Source organism: Ovis aries, chromosome X, assembly GCF_016772045.2.
Source record: "Ovis aries strain OAR_USU_Benz2616 breed Rambouillet chromosome X, ARS-UI_Ramb_v3.0, whole genome shotgun sequence".
Lineage (NCBI taxonomy): Eukaryota > Metazoa > Chordata > Mammalia > Artiodactyla > Bovidae > Ovis > Ovis aries.
In genome coordinates, this window is record NC_056080.1 from 46,179,396 (window position 1) to 46,199,479 (window position 20,084).

The window sequence follows — 20,084 nt, forward strand, 5'->3', positions numbered from 1 at the left end:
AAGAGGCATACCTAAATATATTATTCCCAAGGTTGGTAGAAAGCTAGCTTTAGTTGTTTTTGGAGGCCACAGAGACAAAATCCCCAAACTCAAATTCACAGGCACAATTTTTGGGAAAAAGAACCCCAACAGTTACTGTCAACATCTTCTCTTGCTAATTCATAAAAATCAAAGAACATTTTTATGCCACATACCATGATTCCAAAGAAACTGACATTTAATGATTTTTAAGAAATGTTTTAAATGTGGCTTCTGTCCAAATTGGAAACTGTAAACGCTGGACAGCAAATTAAGATTCAGAGAACACAGTCACCAAATGCCAGCACAATGCACCCCACCACATCACTTCCCATATTCTCGCTTCTCATTAAGAGACTGAAGAATAATTTCCCTAAATTCATTCCTGTATCAATTTCTTTCCTCTAAACATCTAGTGCAACACTGTTTTTACTAAGCTGCCAGAAATTCATCATGCTCTTCCCACAACCTCCCTTGCCCCAGACAAACCAAAATACCATCTTCTGATGTCAAGAAAGAAATTCTAACTAAAATTCTCTGATGGAATTTAAAGGTCGGTTTCCAGAAAATGAATTGACAAAACACCACAATCAGCAAAGCCATTGTGTAAAGATGCAGAGCTTGCTTCATGAACATCACATCAATGAAGAATGCACACACACATACACACACACACACACATGCACACTTAAATAGAAAGCATTTCTTTATCAACAGTTTTACTCAAGCAATAAGCAACTACACTCACAGGCATACTTAAAAGACAAGACATAACAAAAGATTTAGGGAGAGATAATATACCAACGTCATACATATCACAGCGAGGCCATGTTGAAGCTCAAAACGTTTTCCCCCCTGAGTAAGAAAGCGTGCTCTTTCTCTCCCTCTCTTTCCCTATCTCTTTCTCTCTCTCTCTCTCTTTTTTTTTTTCTTGGAGGTTCTCGGGATGAAATCAAAGCAAGAATTCCAGACAGCTCAGGCGGCTGGACTCCATTCAGCGCGTTCCCAGAAAAAACATGAGTATGACATTTACAAGCAGAAGGACTACAATCACGGCAAAAACGACTACAGTTTGCACATCCAGGGTCATGGTGCAATGCAGAACACTGTAGTGTTCCAAATGAGGGGCTGGCAGATTGGGAGATGTCAGTCTCTGTTCTGTCAGACTGTCCATACAGCCACCATGCTAGAAAGGAGAGGAGGAAGTCGGGTGGTTGGGGAAGGGCTGGGTTTGGCGCCCGAGTTTGGTATGGGAGGGGGGAAGGGGGGATGGGGACAGGGGTGCTTGCTTCCCCCTTCTCAGAACTGAGCTGATCTTTCTTCCCTAGCTGAGAAATCTTAGCTTGCGCTGAAGTCTGCAGAGTCCAGCATTCTCTCTCGGGCGCCACGGAAAAAGGCAAAATCCTGGCTTTCAAAGAGAAAGGCAGGAGAAACCAGCGCGAGGTTCTCCGACGCCTGCTCAGTCTGTCTGTCCGGGGGTGCGTCCGTCCACCTGCCTGGCTGGCTACCGGTCAGTCTCGGTCTCCTCTATTCCCTCTAATTCGCTCGCTTTTCTACGCTTGCTCTGTTCGCCAGGCTCTGGGCTGCCAGCTACTCTTTCCGTCCCTGCCTCGCTGGCTCTCTTCCTCGCCTCTCCCCACCCCCCAGCCCATATTCTGCGTTTTTATTCACGGAACGACTGCCGGCGCCTGCGTGAGGCGCAGCCAACATGCTGACAGGCCCGCCGACCAATAACAGGTGCCGCAGAGGAGCGTTTACTCGCCGCGGGGGGGTAGGGGGGCGGTACTTGAGCTGGCGTGCTACCAGCGGCAGCCAATCGGTGAACACATGGTCCCCAGCAGGCCTGCTCCATCCAGCCCAGCCGGAGCTCCAGGCTGCCAGTTCTGGTGTGGGGGTGGCGAGCTTGTTGTGGGTGGGTTGATGGAGCTGAGGAGAGAGAGGAGGGAAAGGCCTGGGAGAGAGGAAGGGAATGGACAGAATGGGCCAGAGGGGAGAGAGCATGGCAGAGAGAGAAGAGGGAATGACGAGAAGACGGTGAGAAGCAGAAGGGAAAGAAAAGGAAAGATGGGAAAGAGAAAGAAGAAATGGGGGGGGGGTATGATGAAGAAAAAGAAGCTTGGGGAAAAGGATGGGGAGGAGAGAAAAGGAATTGGGGGGGGGCGCGGCGAGAAGGGACCCTTTGGAGCAACTTTGGAGCCTGGGCCAAGGAGGAAGCAAAGATGCTTTTGGTCAGGAAGATCCCCTGGAGAAGGAAATGGCAACCCACTCCAGTACTCTTGCCTAGAAAATCCCATGGCCAGAGGAGCCTGGTAGGCTACAGTTCATGGGATTGCGTAGAGTGGGACACAACTGAGCAACTTCACTCCGAGTATTTATAGGCTACTCACAATTAGCTACACAGATCCAACAAATCAGTGCTGTGTACAGAACCACAAGGACACTCTACAAATTATACATAATTCAATTATATTTATCTTTCTCTGATATCTCTGCACTTGCAGATCAGATTTCTTTCCTATTTCTGGTTTCTTTGAACTATGACAGCTTGCACTATTCCAGCATACTGGGTACTAGGAAGAGAGGACAGTTTTGCATTGGAAAAGCCTCTACAAAACCTATAAAACTTGCAATCTGCTTGAAATCACTGCCCTGTTCTGTCTTTGTAGTCTGGTGTCTGAAATGAAGAAGCCCTGGAGTAGAGATAGGTTTCAGATTTACTCCTAGGCCTACTTCAAGCTTCCTATAAGACTTTTGGGCAGTTCCTTTCCCCTCTATGGGACTCCATCTCCCTTCTGCCACAGGAGACCTTAGACCTGTCAGAATTCAGTGAAATCTCTGAACCCTTACCTCAGAAAAATACATAGAGCAGGCTTCTGGGCCTTCAAAACCAAGGACTAACTTACACTGAATATCTCTAAGGGCCTTTCTTACTCTTACATAGTACTGTACACATGAACAGATAGATATTGGTGGAAAGGGGCAAGAAAGTAGATTATCCAGGGATAGAACTAATTAATTTCTGGTATTTCTACCATACTATAAACTCTAAGCAGAATAAGAATTGCTCTCTATTCTCTAAAAATCTTTGAGTCTAGGACAGTCACCTATTCAAACTTGGTGAGTGGAAATTCTGAGTCAATGGAGGTCATAAATAAAATGGCCCCTAGCCTTACAAGATAGAAAAAAAAAAAAACTAAAGAAATGCCCACTTTAAAAGTTTGACTTATCACATCACCTATGAATGATTTGTGCCAAAACAAACAGCAAAATATCTTGAATCAGATCAAGCTTCTAGATCTAGCTATTGATTTATGTGATACACAGAGGACAAAAAAAAAAAACATTTTAAACTGCAATATGGTGATACAGACTGTAAAAAACTACAGGACCAAAAATCTGGTTCTCTAGAAAGTAAACAAGGAGAAAAAAGAGTGATCAATTCAGGTGGAACTTGTATATGTGTGCATCACCACCCATATGTGACATTTATGAGACAAATGGCAACTTGAACAGGCTAAATATTCAATAATATTAAGGAATCACTATTAATTGTTTAGCTGTGGTAATGATATTGTGGCTAAGTTTAACAAAAGGAGGAGAATAGGGGTACATCTTTGAGGTCTTGGATTTGGTAATGGTTTCTTAGATATGATATGAAAAGCACGAACAACAAAAAATAGATAAATTGGATTTGGTCAATGTTAAAAAACTTATGTGCTTCAAAGGACACTATCACGAAAACATATACACTGGCTAAACATATACAATGGAAAACATATTCCCACTGGCTACTTAATATATGGTAAAAAAGTTTGCTATGTAATATATGGATAGCCAGTGGAAATTTGCTGTATGACTCAGGGAAATCAAACTGGTGCTCTGTGACAACATAAGGAGTGGGACATGGGGGAGGTGGGTGGGAGGTTCAAAAGGAAGGGTATACCTATGTCTGATTCATGTTGATGTATGGCAGAAACCAACACAATATATAAAGCAATTATCCTTCAATTAAAAATAATATTTTTAAATGACAGAAATATGAAAAAAGAATATGAAAAGAGAAAACACAGAATGAAATATTTCCAATTATATATCTGATAAGGGATTGTATCTAGAATACATAAAGAGCTCTTATAACTTAATTATTTTTAAAAACCCAATTTAAAAATTGGCACAGGATCTGAGTAACATTTCTCCAAAAAATGGTCAATAAGACATAAAAAGATAGTCAATATATTAATCATCAGTTCAGTTCAGTCACATTTCTGTGTCCAACTCTTTGCAACACCATGGACTGACTGCAGCACATGAGGCCTCCCTATCCATCACCAACTCCAGGAGTTTACTCAAACTCATGTCTATTGAGCTGGTAATGCCATCCAACCATCTCATCCTCTGTCGTCCCCTTCTCCTCCTGCCCTCAATCTTTCCCAGCATCAGGGTCTTTTCCAATGAGTCAGTTCTTCACAGCAGGTGGCCAAAGTATTGGAGCTTCAGCTTTAGCACCAGTCCTTCCAATGAATATTCAGGACTGATTTCCTTTAGGATGGACTTGGTTGGATCCCTCCTTGCAGTCCAAGGGACTCAAGAGTCTTCTCCAAAACCACAGTTCAAAAGTATCAATTCTTTGGCACTCAGCTTTCTTTATAGTCCAAATCTCACATCCATATGTGAACACTGGAAAAACCATGGCTTTGACTAGATGGACCTTTGTTGGCAAAGTAATATCTCTGCTTTTTAATGTGATGTGTAGGTTGGTCATAACTTTTCTTCCAAGGAGTAAGCAGCTTTTAATTTCATGGCTGCAGTCACCATCTGCAGTGATTTTGGAGCCAAAAAATAAACAATAATAATAAAGTCTGCATGGTTTCCACTGTTTCCCCATCTATTTGCCACGAAGTAATGGGCCCAGATACCATGATCTTAGTTTTCTGAATGTTGAATTTTAAGCCAATTTTTTCACTCTCCTCTTTCACTTTCATCAAGAGGCTCTTTAGTTCTTCTTCACTTTCTGCCATAAAGATGGTGTCATCTGTATATCTGAGGTTATTGATATTTCTCCTGGCAATCTTGATTCCAGCTTGTGCTTCATCCAGCCCAGCATTTTGCATGATATACACTGGATATATGTTAAATAAGCAGGGTGACAATATACAGCCTTGATGTACTCCTTTCCCGATTTGGAACCAGTCTGTTGTTCCATGTCCAGTTCTAACTGTTGCTTCCTGACCTGCATACAGATATCTCAGAAGGAAAGTCAGGTGGTGTGGTATTCCCAGCTCTTGAAGAATTTTCCACAGTTTGTTGTGATCCACACAGTCAAAGGCTTTGGCATGTTCAAAAAAGCAAATGTTTCTCTGGAAATCTCTTGCTTTTTTGATGATCCAATGGATATTGGCAATTTGATCTCTGTTTTCTCTGCCTTTTCTAAATCCACCTTGAACATCTGGAATTTCATGGTCCATGTACTGTTGAAGCCTGGCTTGGAGAATTTTGAACATTACTTTGCTAGCACGTGAGATAAGGGCAACTGTTTGGCCTTGAAGTACAGAATGAAGCAGGCCAAAGGCTAATAGAGTTTTGCCAAGAGAACACACTGGTCATAGCAAACACCCTCTTCCAACAACACAAGAGAAGACTCTACACATGGACATCACCAGATGGTCAATGCTGAAATTAGATTGATGATATTCTTTGCAGTCAAAGATGGAGAAGCTCTATACAGTCAGCAAAATCAAGACTAGGAGCTGACTGTGGCTCAGATCATGAACTCCTTACTGCCAAATTCAGACTTAAATTGAAGAAAGTAGGGAAAGCCACTAGACCATTCAGTTCTGTTCAGGTATGACCTAAATCAAATCCCTTATGATATTAATCATCAGGAAAATGCAAATGAAAGATATTTGCTATAGCAGATTTGTAATGAGATACCACATTACACATGCTAGGATGGTTATAATCAAAAAGCTATATAATAAGTGTTGGGGAGGATGTGGGAAATTGGAACCTTCTTAACACTGCCGGTAGGAATGTAAAATGATGAAACCACTTTGGCAAATAGTCTGCAGTTCCTCAAAAACTTAAACATGGAGTTACCATTTGACCCAACAATTGCACTCTTAGATATACACCTAAGAAAAATTAAAACATGCCCACACAAAAAACTTGTACATGTGTATTAATAACAGCATTAGTCACCATAGCCAAAAGATGGAAAGAATTCAAATTTCCATCACCTTCTGAATGGTCTGGTCTCCACTGATGCCTTACTCCTTCCTTACTCCCTCTGCCTTGGGGACACATTCACATGACCTGTCTGATTGTATTATCTTTGCTTCCTGCTTGGGTTCTTCATTTAGTCATTAAGGCCGTGAATTCTCAAAGTTCCTCTAATCTCAGTCCCCTTTTCTTCTTATTCCACACTTGCACTGAGTGATGGACCTATCCATTCCCAAGCCTTTAACTACCCACAACCTACATTACACACTGAAGTACCACCTTTCAACAAGGTTACAGGACACCAGTGGGGGAACAAAACAGGCATAGATGTTTGCCTGCAGGGAGCTTACAACCTCCCTGGGGGTTAGCTGATAAGCCCCAGGTAACTCTCTTTAACTCTATTGAATCTCCACCTGCCTTCTAGATGTCTCCTGAATATCTCACAAGAACCTCAAATTTGGTAAGTCCAAAATCAAAGCAGTTTTCTCCCGCCCCTGCCAGCTTCCTCTTTTCCCTGAGTTCCCTGTCCCTTGGCAATGTCACACACAGAATTAGCCAAGGAGATACGAAGGAAATATCCATAAGTCTTCCTTTTCCCTCACCTTGCTGCTAGCCAACCAGTCTCTAAGTCTTGGTGATTCTCTTCCTCCTTGAGGAATGTGTTCTTCCTGTCTCTACCTACTGCCAGCTACTGTGGTCTTTTGTGCTGCTCTCTTTCTCCAATTCAGCCTCTACTCTCCTGAACAAATTATCTCTTTCAAAAGCAGTCCTGCTCTTCTTAATTCTATGGTGGATACTATATACTGGATGCTGAGGATCCATGCCACCCTCCTTCTAGCTTGCCTTCCTGTATTGCTGAAAAGCTATTAATAAAAACCAAAACAACAATAAAAACAACAACCTTTGATTTCTCAAACTTCTTTGCATCCATTGTTTTGGATGTGGTTTATTTCTGCCAACCATAGGCATATGCACAATATTTGAAAGAAAGTGATAATACAGAAAACATACTTCTGCTGCTTCTAGTGACAAGTAGAATGATGGGGTTTTAGAGTTTTCTGCAGCTGTGTTACCTTTCCATAGGTCCCAGTGTCTAGACCCTGCTTTGTGTCTTTGAACAAGCAGGAAATGAGACTTTTAAATATTTTTACTTATTTGTTTTTGCTATGGAAGATCTAGCAGGCATAATGATACTCTAGTCAATAGTTAAGGCAGTGGCAGATTCCTAATTCCCAGATTGCAAATCAGGTACAGTGTTCCCACAGCAGCTGATGCTTTACCTCCTTTCTTCTGGCAGAGAAAACAGCTGGATTCATTCTGAGATTCATTCCTGGAGGCCTAGTCTAAAGCTTGCCCCTTAAGCTCTTCTACCAATTTTGGAAACACTAAATTTTCTATATTAAAACTCTGCTGAAAATAACTAGAGCAATATAATTTCCACAGCTGAACCCTGAGTTATATAGATCCTGTGTTCAAAGGCCTTCCATGGCTCCCCACTGCCTTTAAGGCAAATTCTGTAGCATGGCATACAATGCCTTACCAATCTGGCATCCTTTGCTTGACACTAAGCAGGTGCTTCATAAACATCTGCTGAATGCATGAATAACTCCTTCACCTAGTTGTTTCTACTCTGAGAATTATATCTTCCAACCACAGAAGGTAACCTTATGAGAGCTCAAAGAAAATCTACTCGAACCCCTCATATTCTAAGTTAGGAAACTGAGGCCCAGAGAAAGTAAGCTATACACGATTACATAGTTAATTGCTGGCAGAGCAGAAAACAAAACTCATTTCTTGAGTCTTGAAAGTACTTTTGGGTATTTCAGACTTTGAAACATGACATTTGATCCCAGCCGCATTTATTTGCACTTAGCTTCCTGTGTAAGGTGACTCACAATTTCAATTTCAAAAAATTAGAAGAGACCCTGATGTTTCAAGAAGCACTTCAAAGGCAGCCCTTCTGCTGACAAGAATCAAGAAATCAGAGAATCTCTTGGCATAGCAAAGTCCCAATTTCATCCTTCAATCCCTTCTGTAACATCTCATCCAGTTTTCCACTCCAATACCCACGACAATAGGGAGGTTCCTCTCTCCTAAGATAACCTGGTAGTCCTTTGGACAATTTCAGTTGGTGAAAAGTTCTTTCATCTTTTTGAGCCAGATAGTATCACTACTTCTATTACAGCCACTGCTGAGGAGCATGACATCAATTAAAATATAATATAGAATTATATTATTCAGAATATAAATGTTTGTTTATAAATATATATAATATATATTTATAAATATTGTCTAGAATATAAATGTTTCCAAACTCACACTGAAATTACTGTAAGTACCCAGCATATTTCTCAGAATCCAAAGGGAACTCATTAGATAATAATAATAATAAATGCTTATAGAGTGCTTACTCAGAGCATTGTTCTAAGCCTTTTACATATGTTAATTATTTTAATCCTCACAATAACACTATGAGGAAGATACTATTATTGTCATTATTTTACAGATAAGGGGATTGTGGCATAGACCTTAAATAACTTGTCCAATGTCACATGGCTAGTCAGTGGTGGAACTGAGGTGCAAACCAACCCTGTCTGGCCCTAGAGCCTATGCTTTTCAAAACTATGCTGTATAAATGCCACTAGGTGACACATGTTCCACCTTTCAATAGCATTTGACATGATATCTCCTCAGTCACAAGAATAAAGTTTCAATGTTCTGACTTGAATCCAAATGGCCTACCACCCAGGTATGATATCTAGGACTTAAATATTTGCCTTCTCTCAGGGAAAAGCCAATGATTGGTTTTCTTGTGTTCAAATAGCTCCCAAAGCCCCACTTCTATCAGAAAGCATACCCAAGGAAAGTTCCACATTTTGTCCTGACCCCTATTGCTCCTCATTCATTGGCCATCCAACTCCCACCTCAGCCACCTCATAGTCCCTGATGTCTGCCATGGACACTCTGAAGATATTATACCTTGTCTGTTAATTTTCTTGGCAACCTATATGACTAGATGCTCTTGCACATTCATTATGTCAGTTCTATTTAGGAGAGGCAATTCCCTGAGGACAGGAACTCTTGGTTAGTTCAGTTATTCAGCAGTTAAATTCAGTAAGCAGTTATTTTGCCAGCTAAGGGGTAAAGAGAGCCTCTTGGGAAGCTTACAGTCTAGTGGGGAAAAGAGTCACAAATGCATGTAATTTCAAAGTCATAGTATTCTAAGCATAATCAGATAATGAATAAAGTTACTGATGATTATAGAGCAAATCAAAGAATTTCATACTTGAAATGGGAAAAAAGTTATTTCCTCCCAACCTCCCTTTATAGGACTCCTAATTACAGTATATGTGATGGGGTAGAGGAAGTAGAGTGGGAGGAAGAAATATCTACTTTAGACTAGGCTTTTCAACATATTTTATTTAATCCTTCCCAGAAGCCCCCAAAGAAGTAACTGTTATTGTTATTTTAAAGAGTAGAAAACTAAGGTTAAGAATGTTTACATCATTTGTTCATAGCCATATAGGTATTCAAATCCTATAGCGGGATTTAAATTGAGATCTATTTCCAAAGCCCACTTTTTCTTCCTCCAATATCCCTGATGAGTTTTGTTCAGCAGCCACTAGAATATCTTCAGTAACAAAAAGAAAAAAAAAAATCTCATCCTGAAGCTTCCAAAGTCATTATTCATTTTGAGCTAAAATTCACTCTTCTCTGGTTTCTGTCCATTTGTTAGCCTCTGGGCTATGCAAGAAGGATCTACCCATCTAAGCAACAGTGTTCTTAAGTGTTTGAAGATATCTATCATGAGTTCAAACTCTGATCCCCCCCTGAACACCCATCTTACACACACACACACACACACACACACACACACACACACACACACACGTTTTCCAAGTAAACATGACATTTCTTTAAGGCCTTCCCCTTGTGGCATGATTTACAGTCCCCTCCCCAGGCTCGTTGCTTGGGGAGTTTGCCCACACATCCCTCAGAACACATATGCAGGTGGAAGTGACAATGGGGAGTATGGTGAAACTGTCACCTCCCTTATTCTAAACACTAGTTCTTAGGAAGAGCTACCTGTGAACTCATGTTCACCTAAAATGACTGATGCTTTCATGTGCTGCTGTTCCCCCCCAATGCCTTAAGAAGCTCATGGCATACAGGGTCGTCATTGCCATCTTCCTAAATTCCATATATATGTGTTAGTATACTGTATTGGTGTTTTTCTTTCTGGCTTACTTCACTCTGTATAATCGGCTCCAGTTTCATCCATCTCATCAGAACTGATTCAAATCTGACGCAGGATGCAGCATGCTTGGGGCTGGTGCATGGGGATGACCCAGAGAGATGTTATGGGGAGGGGAGGTGGGAGGGGGGTTCATGTTTGGGAACGCATGTAAGAATTAAAGATTTTAAAATTTAAAAAATAAAAAACTAAAAAATAAAATAAAATAAAATAAAATTCTCACTAAAGATAAAAAAAAAAAAGAAGCACATGGCAAAGTGAAAAAAGGACAGCGGATGAAAAGCTAAAGCTGTATGACCTCAAACAAGTCCTTAAACTTACTTAAAACTTAAAAGACCATGACTTGTTTTAAAGTTGTAACTTAAAGCATCGGTTGTTTTAAAATTTCAACAGCCTTGCCAAAAATGTGGAAGACATGGAGTTTGTCTCAAGTAGGGTACCCTGAGGAAAGGGGAGTGATTGGGTTAAGTTAAAGAATAAGGTTGCATATAATTGTATGGTTGTGTGGGTGGCATTTTACAGGGAAAATCAGACAGGATTAAGAATTTGACTCTGCCTGAAGATTTTTCTCCTAGCTATCTACAAGTTTAGGTGTAATTACATTGCTTCAAAAGGAGTCCATCCCTGAACCATCCAATCACTGTCTATTCCATCATCCTGCTTTTCTTTCTAGCCTTGAAATGTTATAATTATTTGTTTATTGGTTTGTTTTCTCCCTTTATAAAGTGTAAGCTCCATGAAGGTAGAGACTGTTTTGTTCATTGCTGTATCTCTAGCACCTAGATGCTTGGAATTCAATAAATATTTTTAAATGAGTGAATAACTAAATGGTAAATGAATGAATGAGTGAATGAAGACCAAGGCATAGTCCTCCTGATTCACAATTTAGGATGTAGAGGAAAAGTGTCATGGAATTATTCTCTGCTGTGGCCTGTGAATACGAAACTTTGCACTGCCTCCCTTCCCCCATGGCTTCCGTTACTTAGAACTTCTCCAAAGGGACTAAAATTTCCAGATTACAGCCTGAGAATTTCAGGACCTCTTTGGTTTTCTGTTCCCTGTTGGCAGAAGCCATCCTAAACCACCACTCAGAAGGAAGCCCTTCCCTCAAGAAACATTGCCTATACCGCCCTCCTGTGGCCAAAGACTGAATACATTGCTGAATAAATACCCAGAACCAGTATTTCCTCTTGTTTCATTACATGATTTATTTTGGGACTATTTCTCTCTCTCTCTCTCTCTCTCTCTCTCTCTCTCTCTCTTTTGCGGGGCATGTGGGTGAGGGTGGAGACTTATTGCAGTTCCATTTCAAGCAAGCTGGAGCGTCAGCCAACTTGCCTCTACTCAGAGTAGAAAGGACTGGTTAGAAGAAAGTAGCAAGGGTCTAAAAGACCCTTCAGAGGAAGTACAATGCTTTCATATCAGGCTCGGGGTCTTTCTGGGAAGGCCAAACCCAATAATGCATTAATTCGGGGTTTATATGGGCAGTGAACACTTCCCTGAGGCCCAGTGTTTAGTTTAGGAGCCTAGTTTGAATAGTTCCATCCTTGGGCCTCATGACTCACTCAACCAGCTACCTCTCTGACTCCTATGTCCAAGTTTATTTATTTACAGGCTCCATTTAAACTGAAAACTGCTGAACAGCAAGGACACTAAGCATTCATCATCAAATTAAGCATGGTGCTTTGCTCAGAATAGATGTCCAACAAGCATTACATAGATAAGCAGGTAGATTGGCTGGTAGGTAGGTAGATGATAGGAGTAAGTTGAAACTGCAATAGGAGGAGAAGGGGTTAGTTCAGCTAGGGAGTTTGTAAGATACTGGATTATGTGTCAAAGGAAGACTAAGGAAATAGTTTAGGAACTATATTTTCTATAGAAGTCCAAGATAGTCTAGCAATGAGGCTCTGAGCGAAGATGTAAACAGAGTTGGACACTACCAAAGATTAGTAAAAAATAAAAAGATGTGTGTAGGACACACAGCTGGATAGAGGTTTGTAGAGATTTGTGAGGGTCAAGATGAGACTTCTGAAAGTCTTTGTGGATTGATGTGGAGACATCTGAAAGATATATTGTATGAAAAAAGAAATATGCAGAATTAATTTTGTTAATATTCTCCAAGGCAATCTACAGATTCAATTCAATCCCTATCAAGATACCGATAATGGCGTTTTTCACAGAACTAGAGTAAATGATTCTAACACTGGTATGGAAACATAAAAGACTCTAAATAGCCAAAACAATCTTAAGAAAAAAAGAACAAAGCTGGATGTATCATGCTGTGTATGTATGTGTGCTTAGTCACTCAGTCATGTCTGACTCTTTAGGACCCCATGTAGCTGCCAGGCTCCTCTGTCCACGGGGATTCTCCAGGCAAGAATACTGGAGTATGCTGGCATTCCCTTCTCCAGGGGATCTTCCCAACCCAGGGGTGGAACCCAGGTCTCCCATATTGCAGGCAGATTCTTTACCATCTGAGCCACCAAGAAGCCCAAGACTACTGGAGTGAGTAGCCTATCCTTTCTCTGGGGGATTTTCCTGACCCAGGAATCAAACTAGGGTTTCCTGCATTGCAGCCTGAGTTATCAGCTGAGTTACCAGGGAAGCCCAGGTATCATGTTCCCTGATTTCAGACTGGACTACAAAGCTACAATAATCAAAACAGTATACTGCTGGCACAAAAATAGACACATCTATCAATGGAACAGATTAGAGAGTCCAGAAAAAAGCTCACTTTTATATAGTTAATTAATCTACAACAAAGAAAGCAAGAATGTACAATGGGGATAAAACAGCCTCTTCAATAAATGTTGCTGGGAAAAATAGACATACATATGTAAGAGAGTTAAACTGGACTATTTTCTCATACTATATATCAAAATTAAACTCAAAATGGATTAACAGTTTGAATGTTAAAACCTGAAACCATAAAAATTCTGGAAGAAAACAGATGGTATGCTCTTTGGCATCAATCTCAGCAATATTTTCTTTTAGGTGTCTCCTCAGGCAAGGGAAACAAATGCAAAAACAAACAAATGAGGCTACATAAAGCTAAAAAGATTTTATGTGGTGAAGGAAGCTATCAACAAAATGAAAAGGCAGCCAAATGAATGGGAGAAGATATTTGTAAATGATATAGCTGATCAGAGGTTAATATAAAGATACACAAGGTACTCATATAACTCAATATTGGAAAAAAAAGATCTGACTGAAAAATTGGCAGAGGACCTGAATGGACATTTTTCCAAAGAACACATAGAGATGGCTAACAGATAAGTGAAAAGATGCTCAACATCACTAGTCATCAGGGAAATCAAAACCATAGGGAAATATCACCTGTTAGATTGGCTATCATTAAAAAGACAAGTGACAGTACTGGAAAAGGTGTGGAGAAAAGGGAATCTTTGTGCACCATTGGTGGGGATGTACATTGGTAAAACCACTATGGAAAACAGTTCCTCAAAAAATTAAAAATAGAACTTCTATATGATACAATCAGAGAAGGCAATGGCAACCCACTCCAGTACTCTTGCCTGGAGAATCCCAGGGACGGCGGAGCCTGGTGGGCTGCTGTCTATGGGGTCGCACAAAGTTGGACACAACTGAAGTGACTTAGCAGCAGCAGCAGCAGTATATGATACAACAATTACACTTCTGGGCACCCAAAGAAAGCAAAAGCACAATTTGAAGAGATATATATACCCCTATGTTCATTGCAGCATTATTTAGAATAGCCAAGATATGGAAGCAGCCTAAAGTGTCCATTAATGGATGGATGGATAAGAAGATGTGGAATATTACTCAGCCTTGAAGAGAACGGAGTCTTGCCATTTGAGACAACATGGGTGGACCTAGAGGGTATTATGCTAAGTGAAATAAGTCAGAGAAAGAAAAATACTGTATGATTTCACTTATACGTGGATTCTAAAAAAAAAAAAAACAAATGAGCAAACATAATAAAACAGAAACAGACTCAGATACAGAGAAAAAAACTGGTGCTGTCAGAGGGGAGAGGGGGAAAGGATGAGTACAATAGATGAGAGAGATTAGCAGGCAAAAACTTCCAGTTATAAAATAAATAACTCATGCTGATGTAATGTACAGCATAGCAAATATAGTCAATAATATTATAATAACATTGTATGGTGGCAGATTATAACTAGAGTTACTGTCATGATCATTTGGTAGAGTATAAGAATATTGAATCACTATGTTGTACACCAGAAACTAATATAATATTATAAGTTAATTATACTTCAGTAAAGAAGTACAAAGAAATATGCTGAATGGTACATAAAATGTATGGTTTGGGGGATGAAAAATAAATAAAATAATTTTGCCCATATCTGCATAAAGAAACGCTAGTAACCTCTAATGGGGGGACCTGGATGAATAAGCTTCATTCATTTATACATTTTAAAAGTTTGCTTGATTTTTAAAGATGTGACTGTTATATTCATTAAAAATTAATTTTTAAAATGTTAAATATGCTGTGTGATGTTAATATGCACCCCCTTTTTCTTTCTCTCTGCTTCAATTAATCTGGTTAAAGAGCCCTACACTAGAAGCAGTACAGTTTGAGAGTCTGACCATAGGCATTAGAGTCAGCTTGCTGAATTTCAACCTCAGTTATTCCAATTGTTGGTTGCTTAACCTTGAGCAAGTTTCTTAATGTTTTTGAGCCTCGTTTTTTTCACCTTTAAAATGGGGAGAATTCTATAATGTCCTGGCAATCACTCTGCCCTTCACTTTAAGCAAGTTTCAGAATCTTAGTATTGTCGTTTCCTCACCTGAAAAATAGAGAGATTCTTACAGTTGTTGGTGAGGGTGTATGAGTGAATTCATGTAAAGCACTTAGAATAATGCCTGGCATATAGGAAGCTCCATAAATGCTGGCAATTACTATTATTTGAAGGATTGAATATTATCATTTCCCCTTCAGTTCAGTTCAGTTCAGTCACTCAGTCATGTCTGACACTTTGTGACCCCATGAATCGCAGCACACCAGGCCTCCCTGTCCATCACCAACTCATGGATTTCACTCAGACTCACGTCCATCGAGTCAGTGATGCCATCCAGCCATCTCATCCTCTGTTGTCCCCTTCTCCTCCTGCCCCCAATCCCTCCCAGCATCAGAGTCTTTTCCAATGAATCAACTCTTCGCATGAGGTGGCCAAAGTACTGGAGCTTCAGCTTTAGCATCATTCCTCCCAAAGAAATCCCAGGGCTGATCTCCTTCAGAATGGACTGGTTGGATCTCCTTGCAGTCAAAGGGACTCTCAAGAGGCTTCTCCAGCACCACAGTTCAAAAGCATCAATTCTTCGGCACTCAGCCTTCTTCACAGTCCAACTCTCACATCCATACATGACTACTGGAAAAACCATAGCCTTGACTAGATGGACCTTAGTCGGCAAAGTAATGTCTCCGCTTTTGAATACACTATCTAGGTTGGTCATAACTTTTCTTCCAAGGAGTAAGCGTCTTTTAATTTCATGGCTGCAGTCACCATCTGCAGTGATGTTGGAGCCCCCCAAAATAAAGTCTGACACTGTTTCCACTGTTTCCCCATCTATTTCCCATGAAGTGATGGGACCAGACGCCATGATCTTCGTTTTCTGAATGTTGAGCTTTAAGCCAACTTTTTCACTCTCCTCTTTCACTTTCATCAAGAGGCTTTTTAGTTCCTCTTCACTTTCTGCCATAAGGGTGGTGTCATCTGAATATCTGAGGTTATTGATATTTCTCCCAGCAATCTTGATTCCAGCTTGTGTTTCTTCCAGTCCAGCGTTTCTCATGATGTACTCTACATATAAGTTAAATAAGCAGGGTGACAATATACAGCTCTGACGTACTCCTTTTCCTATTTGGAACCAGTCTGTTGTTCCATGTCCAGTTCTAACTGCTGCTTCCTGACCTGCATACAGATTCCTCAAGAGGTAATTCCAAAGAAAGGCAATGCCAAAGAATGCTCAAACTACCGCACAGTTGCACTCATCTCACATGCTAGTAAAGTAATGCTCAAAATTCTTCAAGCCAGGCTTCAGCAATACATGAATCGTGAACTTTCTGATGTTCAAGCTGGTTTTAGAAAAGGCAGAGGAACCAGAGATCAAATTGCCAACATCTGCTGGATCACGGAAAAGCAAGAGAGTTCCAGAAAAACATCTATTTCTGCTTTATTGATTATGCCAATGCCTTTGACTGTGTGGATCACAATAAACTGTGGAAAATTCTGAAAGAGATGGGAATCATTTCCCCTTACTTTAGGCAAATCGTATATTCTCTGAGCCTCATTTTCCTCATCTATAATAGAAGAAACAAATAATACCTACTAAAAAGATGATGATATAATGAATTTGAAAGTTCTATATGGAGTAAAACATTTGGTTAAGAAGAGATTAACTGGTATAGTAGAAAAATGAAGATTCTACTTATTCAAATTCTCCCCATCCCACCCCTAGTATTCTGAATGAGATCATATCTAAGTAGCAAGTGGAAGTCTCTAAAGGTAATGAGTCATTTATGTATTAAATGTCAAAAAGTTAGTCCTGGTTCCCACTTCTCTAAAGCAGAGTGGGGAAAAGGGGCTGAAAACCACTGGTTGCCACTTCATCATGAGATGCTAAATGTTTCTGTATAGCTGTTCTTATTTCTGGAGGTGCTAAGACTCATTGATTCCTCCACTATCCCCAGCAACTTCTGCAAAAGGAAACTTGCACTCAGCCCCAAAGGCTCACTCTCCACACATACAACCAATTTATACAGTACAAAGAAAGTCACTTAAGCAGGAGTACCAGTCCTCCAGATCACAGCAAACAGCCCTTTAGGCTCATTTTATGACATTATCTGGTTGGGACCTCAACAGCCAAAGAAGGCTAGCAAGGGGTGGAGGGTAATCAATCATTCCCACTTTACATAAGGGGAACACTCTGGTTCTCAGAAGGAAAGAGACTTCCCTCAGCTCTCACTGCTTCATGGTAGAATAGAAAGAACCAAGAATTAAAAGCCAGAAAACTCAGTTCTGGGGACAGTACTTTCGAGTCCATAAAGTTCTATACGTTTAGGATTTTTAAGAAACTATCATACCAGGGCCAGGCCTAGAACCCAAATTTCTTGTCCTCCAGATCAGAACTCTTACTACACTGATAGAAAAGAGAACAGCAAATAAGGATTAAGAAAAATTACCGCCCCCCCCACCAAGCCTAACTGGAGCTTACATTGAAATGGAAATTCACAGCTTCTTAAATAAGCCTTTTATCACATTTCAACCTCATGGCAAACTTGTGAGAGAAGCACAGCCAGAAATAGGAAATTAAAATTTTAACTGCCCCTATGTATACTTCTCTCTCTTCCCTGCTGTATTTTTTCTCTTTAGCACTTAGAACATACTATATGCTTTATGTAACAATTTGCTTAGCATGTATCTGCCGTACTAGAAAATTTGTTCCACAATAATAGGATTTTGTCTGATTTGTTCATAATTCGGTGCCTAAGACAGTGTCTGGTACATAATAGATGCTCAATATGTATTATTGAATAAGTGAATGAAGGAATGGGGAGGGCAGTGTGCATGTGTGTGGGGGAGAGAGAGAGAGAGAAAGAGAGGGATAAAATGGCCCCATTTTGCATATTAGTAAACTGGTATCCAAAGGAGTTAAGCAATTTTCTCAGGAAGGACTTCTGGAGCTTCCCATTTCAGCCTGTACCCCTCACCGAACAGCCTGGCTGGTTCAGGGGCATTTCACCTGGGCCAAAGAAAATATTTATCACAAATTCCTCTGCCTTTTCTAGGGCCAGCTCCAGGCATGGTTGACTATAAGCAGTCTAAGAATCTTTTCCTTCATGAGTTCACTCATCCATTCCACAAATATTCATAGGAGTGCCTGCTCTATACACAAAAGGCATTCTGCCAGGCCTCATTGACTTTTACACAGCCAAGTACATATGTCTCACAAACATTCAAATGACTTCCCTCAGTTTTCACAATCTCTAGAATTTATAACAGTGAAGGAGGAAGGAGCAAAAGTTATTTGAGTTCTCAGCATGTGGCCTAAGAGCTCTGTTCTCTTCCAGAACCTACCTGGTGATTTCACATCTACCTTATAGAACTGTTGGGAAGAGTAAACTAGATACACATGCGAAACAGAGCAGTGCAGTGCCTGTCACAAGATGAACACTGGCTTTGTAAAGGTTAGCCCTTATTCTCAGCCCAGAGGAAATGGCAACCCACTCCAGTATTCTTGCCTGGAGAATCCCAGGGACAGAGGAACCTGCTGGGCTGCTGTCTGGGGTCGCACAGAGTTGGACACAACTGAAGCAACTTAGCAGCAGCAGCATTCTCAAGCCCTACTGCATTCATGATCTTATTACTGGTACCCCTTACCACTGGAATGAAGGAAGCCAGGCAAACATCCACTCCTGGCAAGCGGGGTGAGTAACGCTCAAGGTCTAATCCTGGCTTTGTTTAAAGATCTGTTCAGTTCGGTTCAGTCACTCAGTCATGTCCGACTCTTTGTTACCCCATGATCCGCAGCATGCCAGGCCTCCCTGTCCATCACCAACTTCCGGACTCCACCCAAACCCATGTCCCTTGAGTCAGTGATGCCATCCAACCATCGCATCCTCTGTCATCCTCTTCTCCTCCTGCCCTCAATCTTTCCCAGCATCAGGGTCTTTTCAAATGAGTCACCTCTTCGCATTAGGTGGCCAAAGTATTGGAGTTTCAGCTTCAACATCAGTCCTTCCAATGAACATCAAAGACTGATCTCGTTTAGGATGGACAGGTTGTATCTCCTCGCAGTCCAAGGGACTCTCAAGAGTCTTCTCCAACGCCACAGTTCAAAAGCATCAATTTTTCAGCACTCAGCTTTCTTTATAGTCCAACTGTCACATCAATACATGACCACTGAAAAAAACATAGCCTTGACTAGACGGACCTTTGTTGGGAAAGTAATGTCTCTGCTTTTTAATATGCTGTCTAGGTTGGTCACAACTTTCCTTCCAAGAAGTAAGCATCTTTTAATTTCATGGGTGCAATCACCATCTGCAGTGATTTTGGAGCCCAGAAAAATAAAGTCAGCCACTGTTTCCACTGTTTCCCCATCTATTTGCCATGAAATGATGGGACCGGATGCCATGATCTTCGTTTTCTGAATGTTGAGCTTTAAGCCAACTTTTTCACTCTCCTCTTTCATCAAGAGGAAAAGAAGATATGTCATCTCTTCCAGTCTCAGTTTCCCCAGCTTTAAAGTATGAAGACTGTTGTGATGCCTACATAAATGAATGTATGTGAAGGGGCTTTGGAAATGCAAATTACCCCAAAAATGTGAAATTATTATTGCATTAAAATAGTAAAGATGATCATTATTTGAACTCTTGCTATGTGAAATACACTGTTTCAAGTGCTTTACATAATTTCATCTTCACAATAGTACCAATGACCAATGACGACTATCATTCTAGTTTCATAGATAATGTGTGATGGTTAATTGTATGCATCAATTTGTCTGAGCTATGATGCTCAGATATTTGGTCAAACATTATTCTGGATATTTCTGTGAAGGTATTCTTTTAGGTGACATCAACATTTAA

At 40.5% G+C, this 20,084-nt stretch overlaps 2 protein-coding genes across 18 annotated transcripts in view; both read right to left on the reverse strand.

The window, feature by feature from the left end:
- ARHGEF9 (Cdc42 guanine nucleotide exchange factor 9) overlaps positions 1-20,084 on the reverse strand; it is a 456,021-nt gene that overhangs the window by 194,734 nt on the left and 241,203 nt on the right. For 4 of the 17 annotated variants that reach the window (XM_042242442.2, XM_027963061.3, XM_060407412.1 and 1 more), the window contains exon 1: positions 831-1,656. The exons of 8 other annotated variants lie outside the window; for them this stretch is intronic. Coding sequence is in view for 5 of the 9 variants with exons in the window: in XM_060407416.1 (XP_060263399.1) it covers positions 824-832 (9 nt within the window). In the remaining 4 variants the exon portion in view is untranslated. Of the gene's footprint in view, positions 1-819; positions 1,657-20,084 lie in introns of those variants that run through there. 5 more of the 17 variants (XM_060407415.1, XM_004022026.6, XM_060407414.1 and 2 more) reach the window with 2 other exon arrangements.
- LOC132658748 (uncharacterized) lies at positions 928-1,213 on the reverse strand. The gene has a single exon (XM_060407417.1). The coding sequence runs from the start codon at positions 1,190-1,192 to the stop codon at positions 1,013-1,015; it is 180 nt and encodes a 59-aa protein (XP_060263400.1). The 5' UTR covers positions 1,193-1,213; the 3' UTR covers positions 928-1,012.

Excerpts from the sequence above, each read along its gene's own strand:
- LOC132658748 (XM_060407417.1), bottom strand. The coding sequence starts at position 1,192 with ATGGACAGTCTGACAGAACAGAGACTGACATCTCCCAATCTGCCAGCC.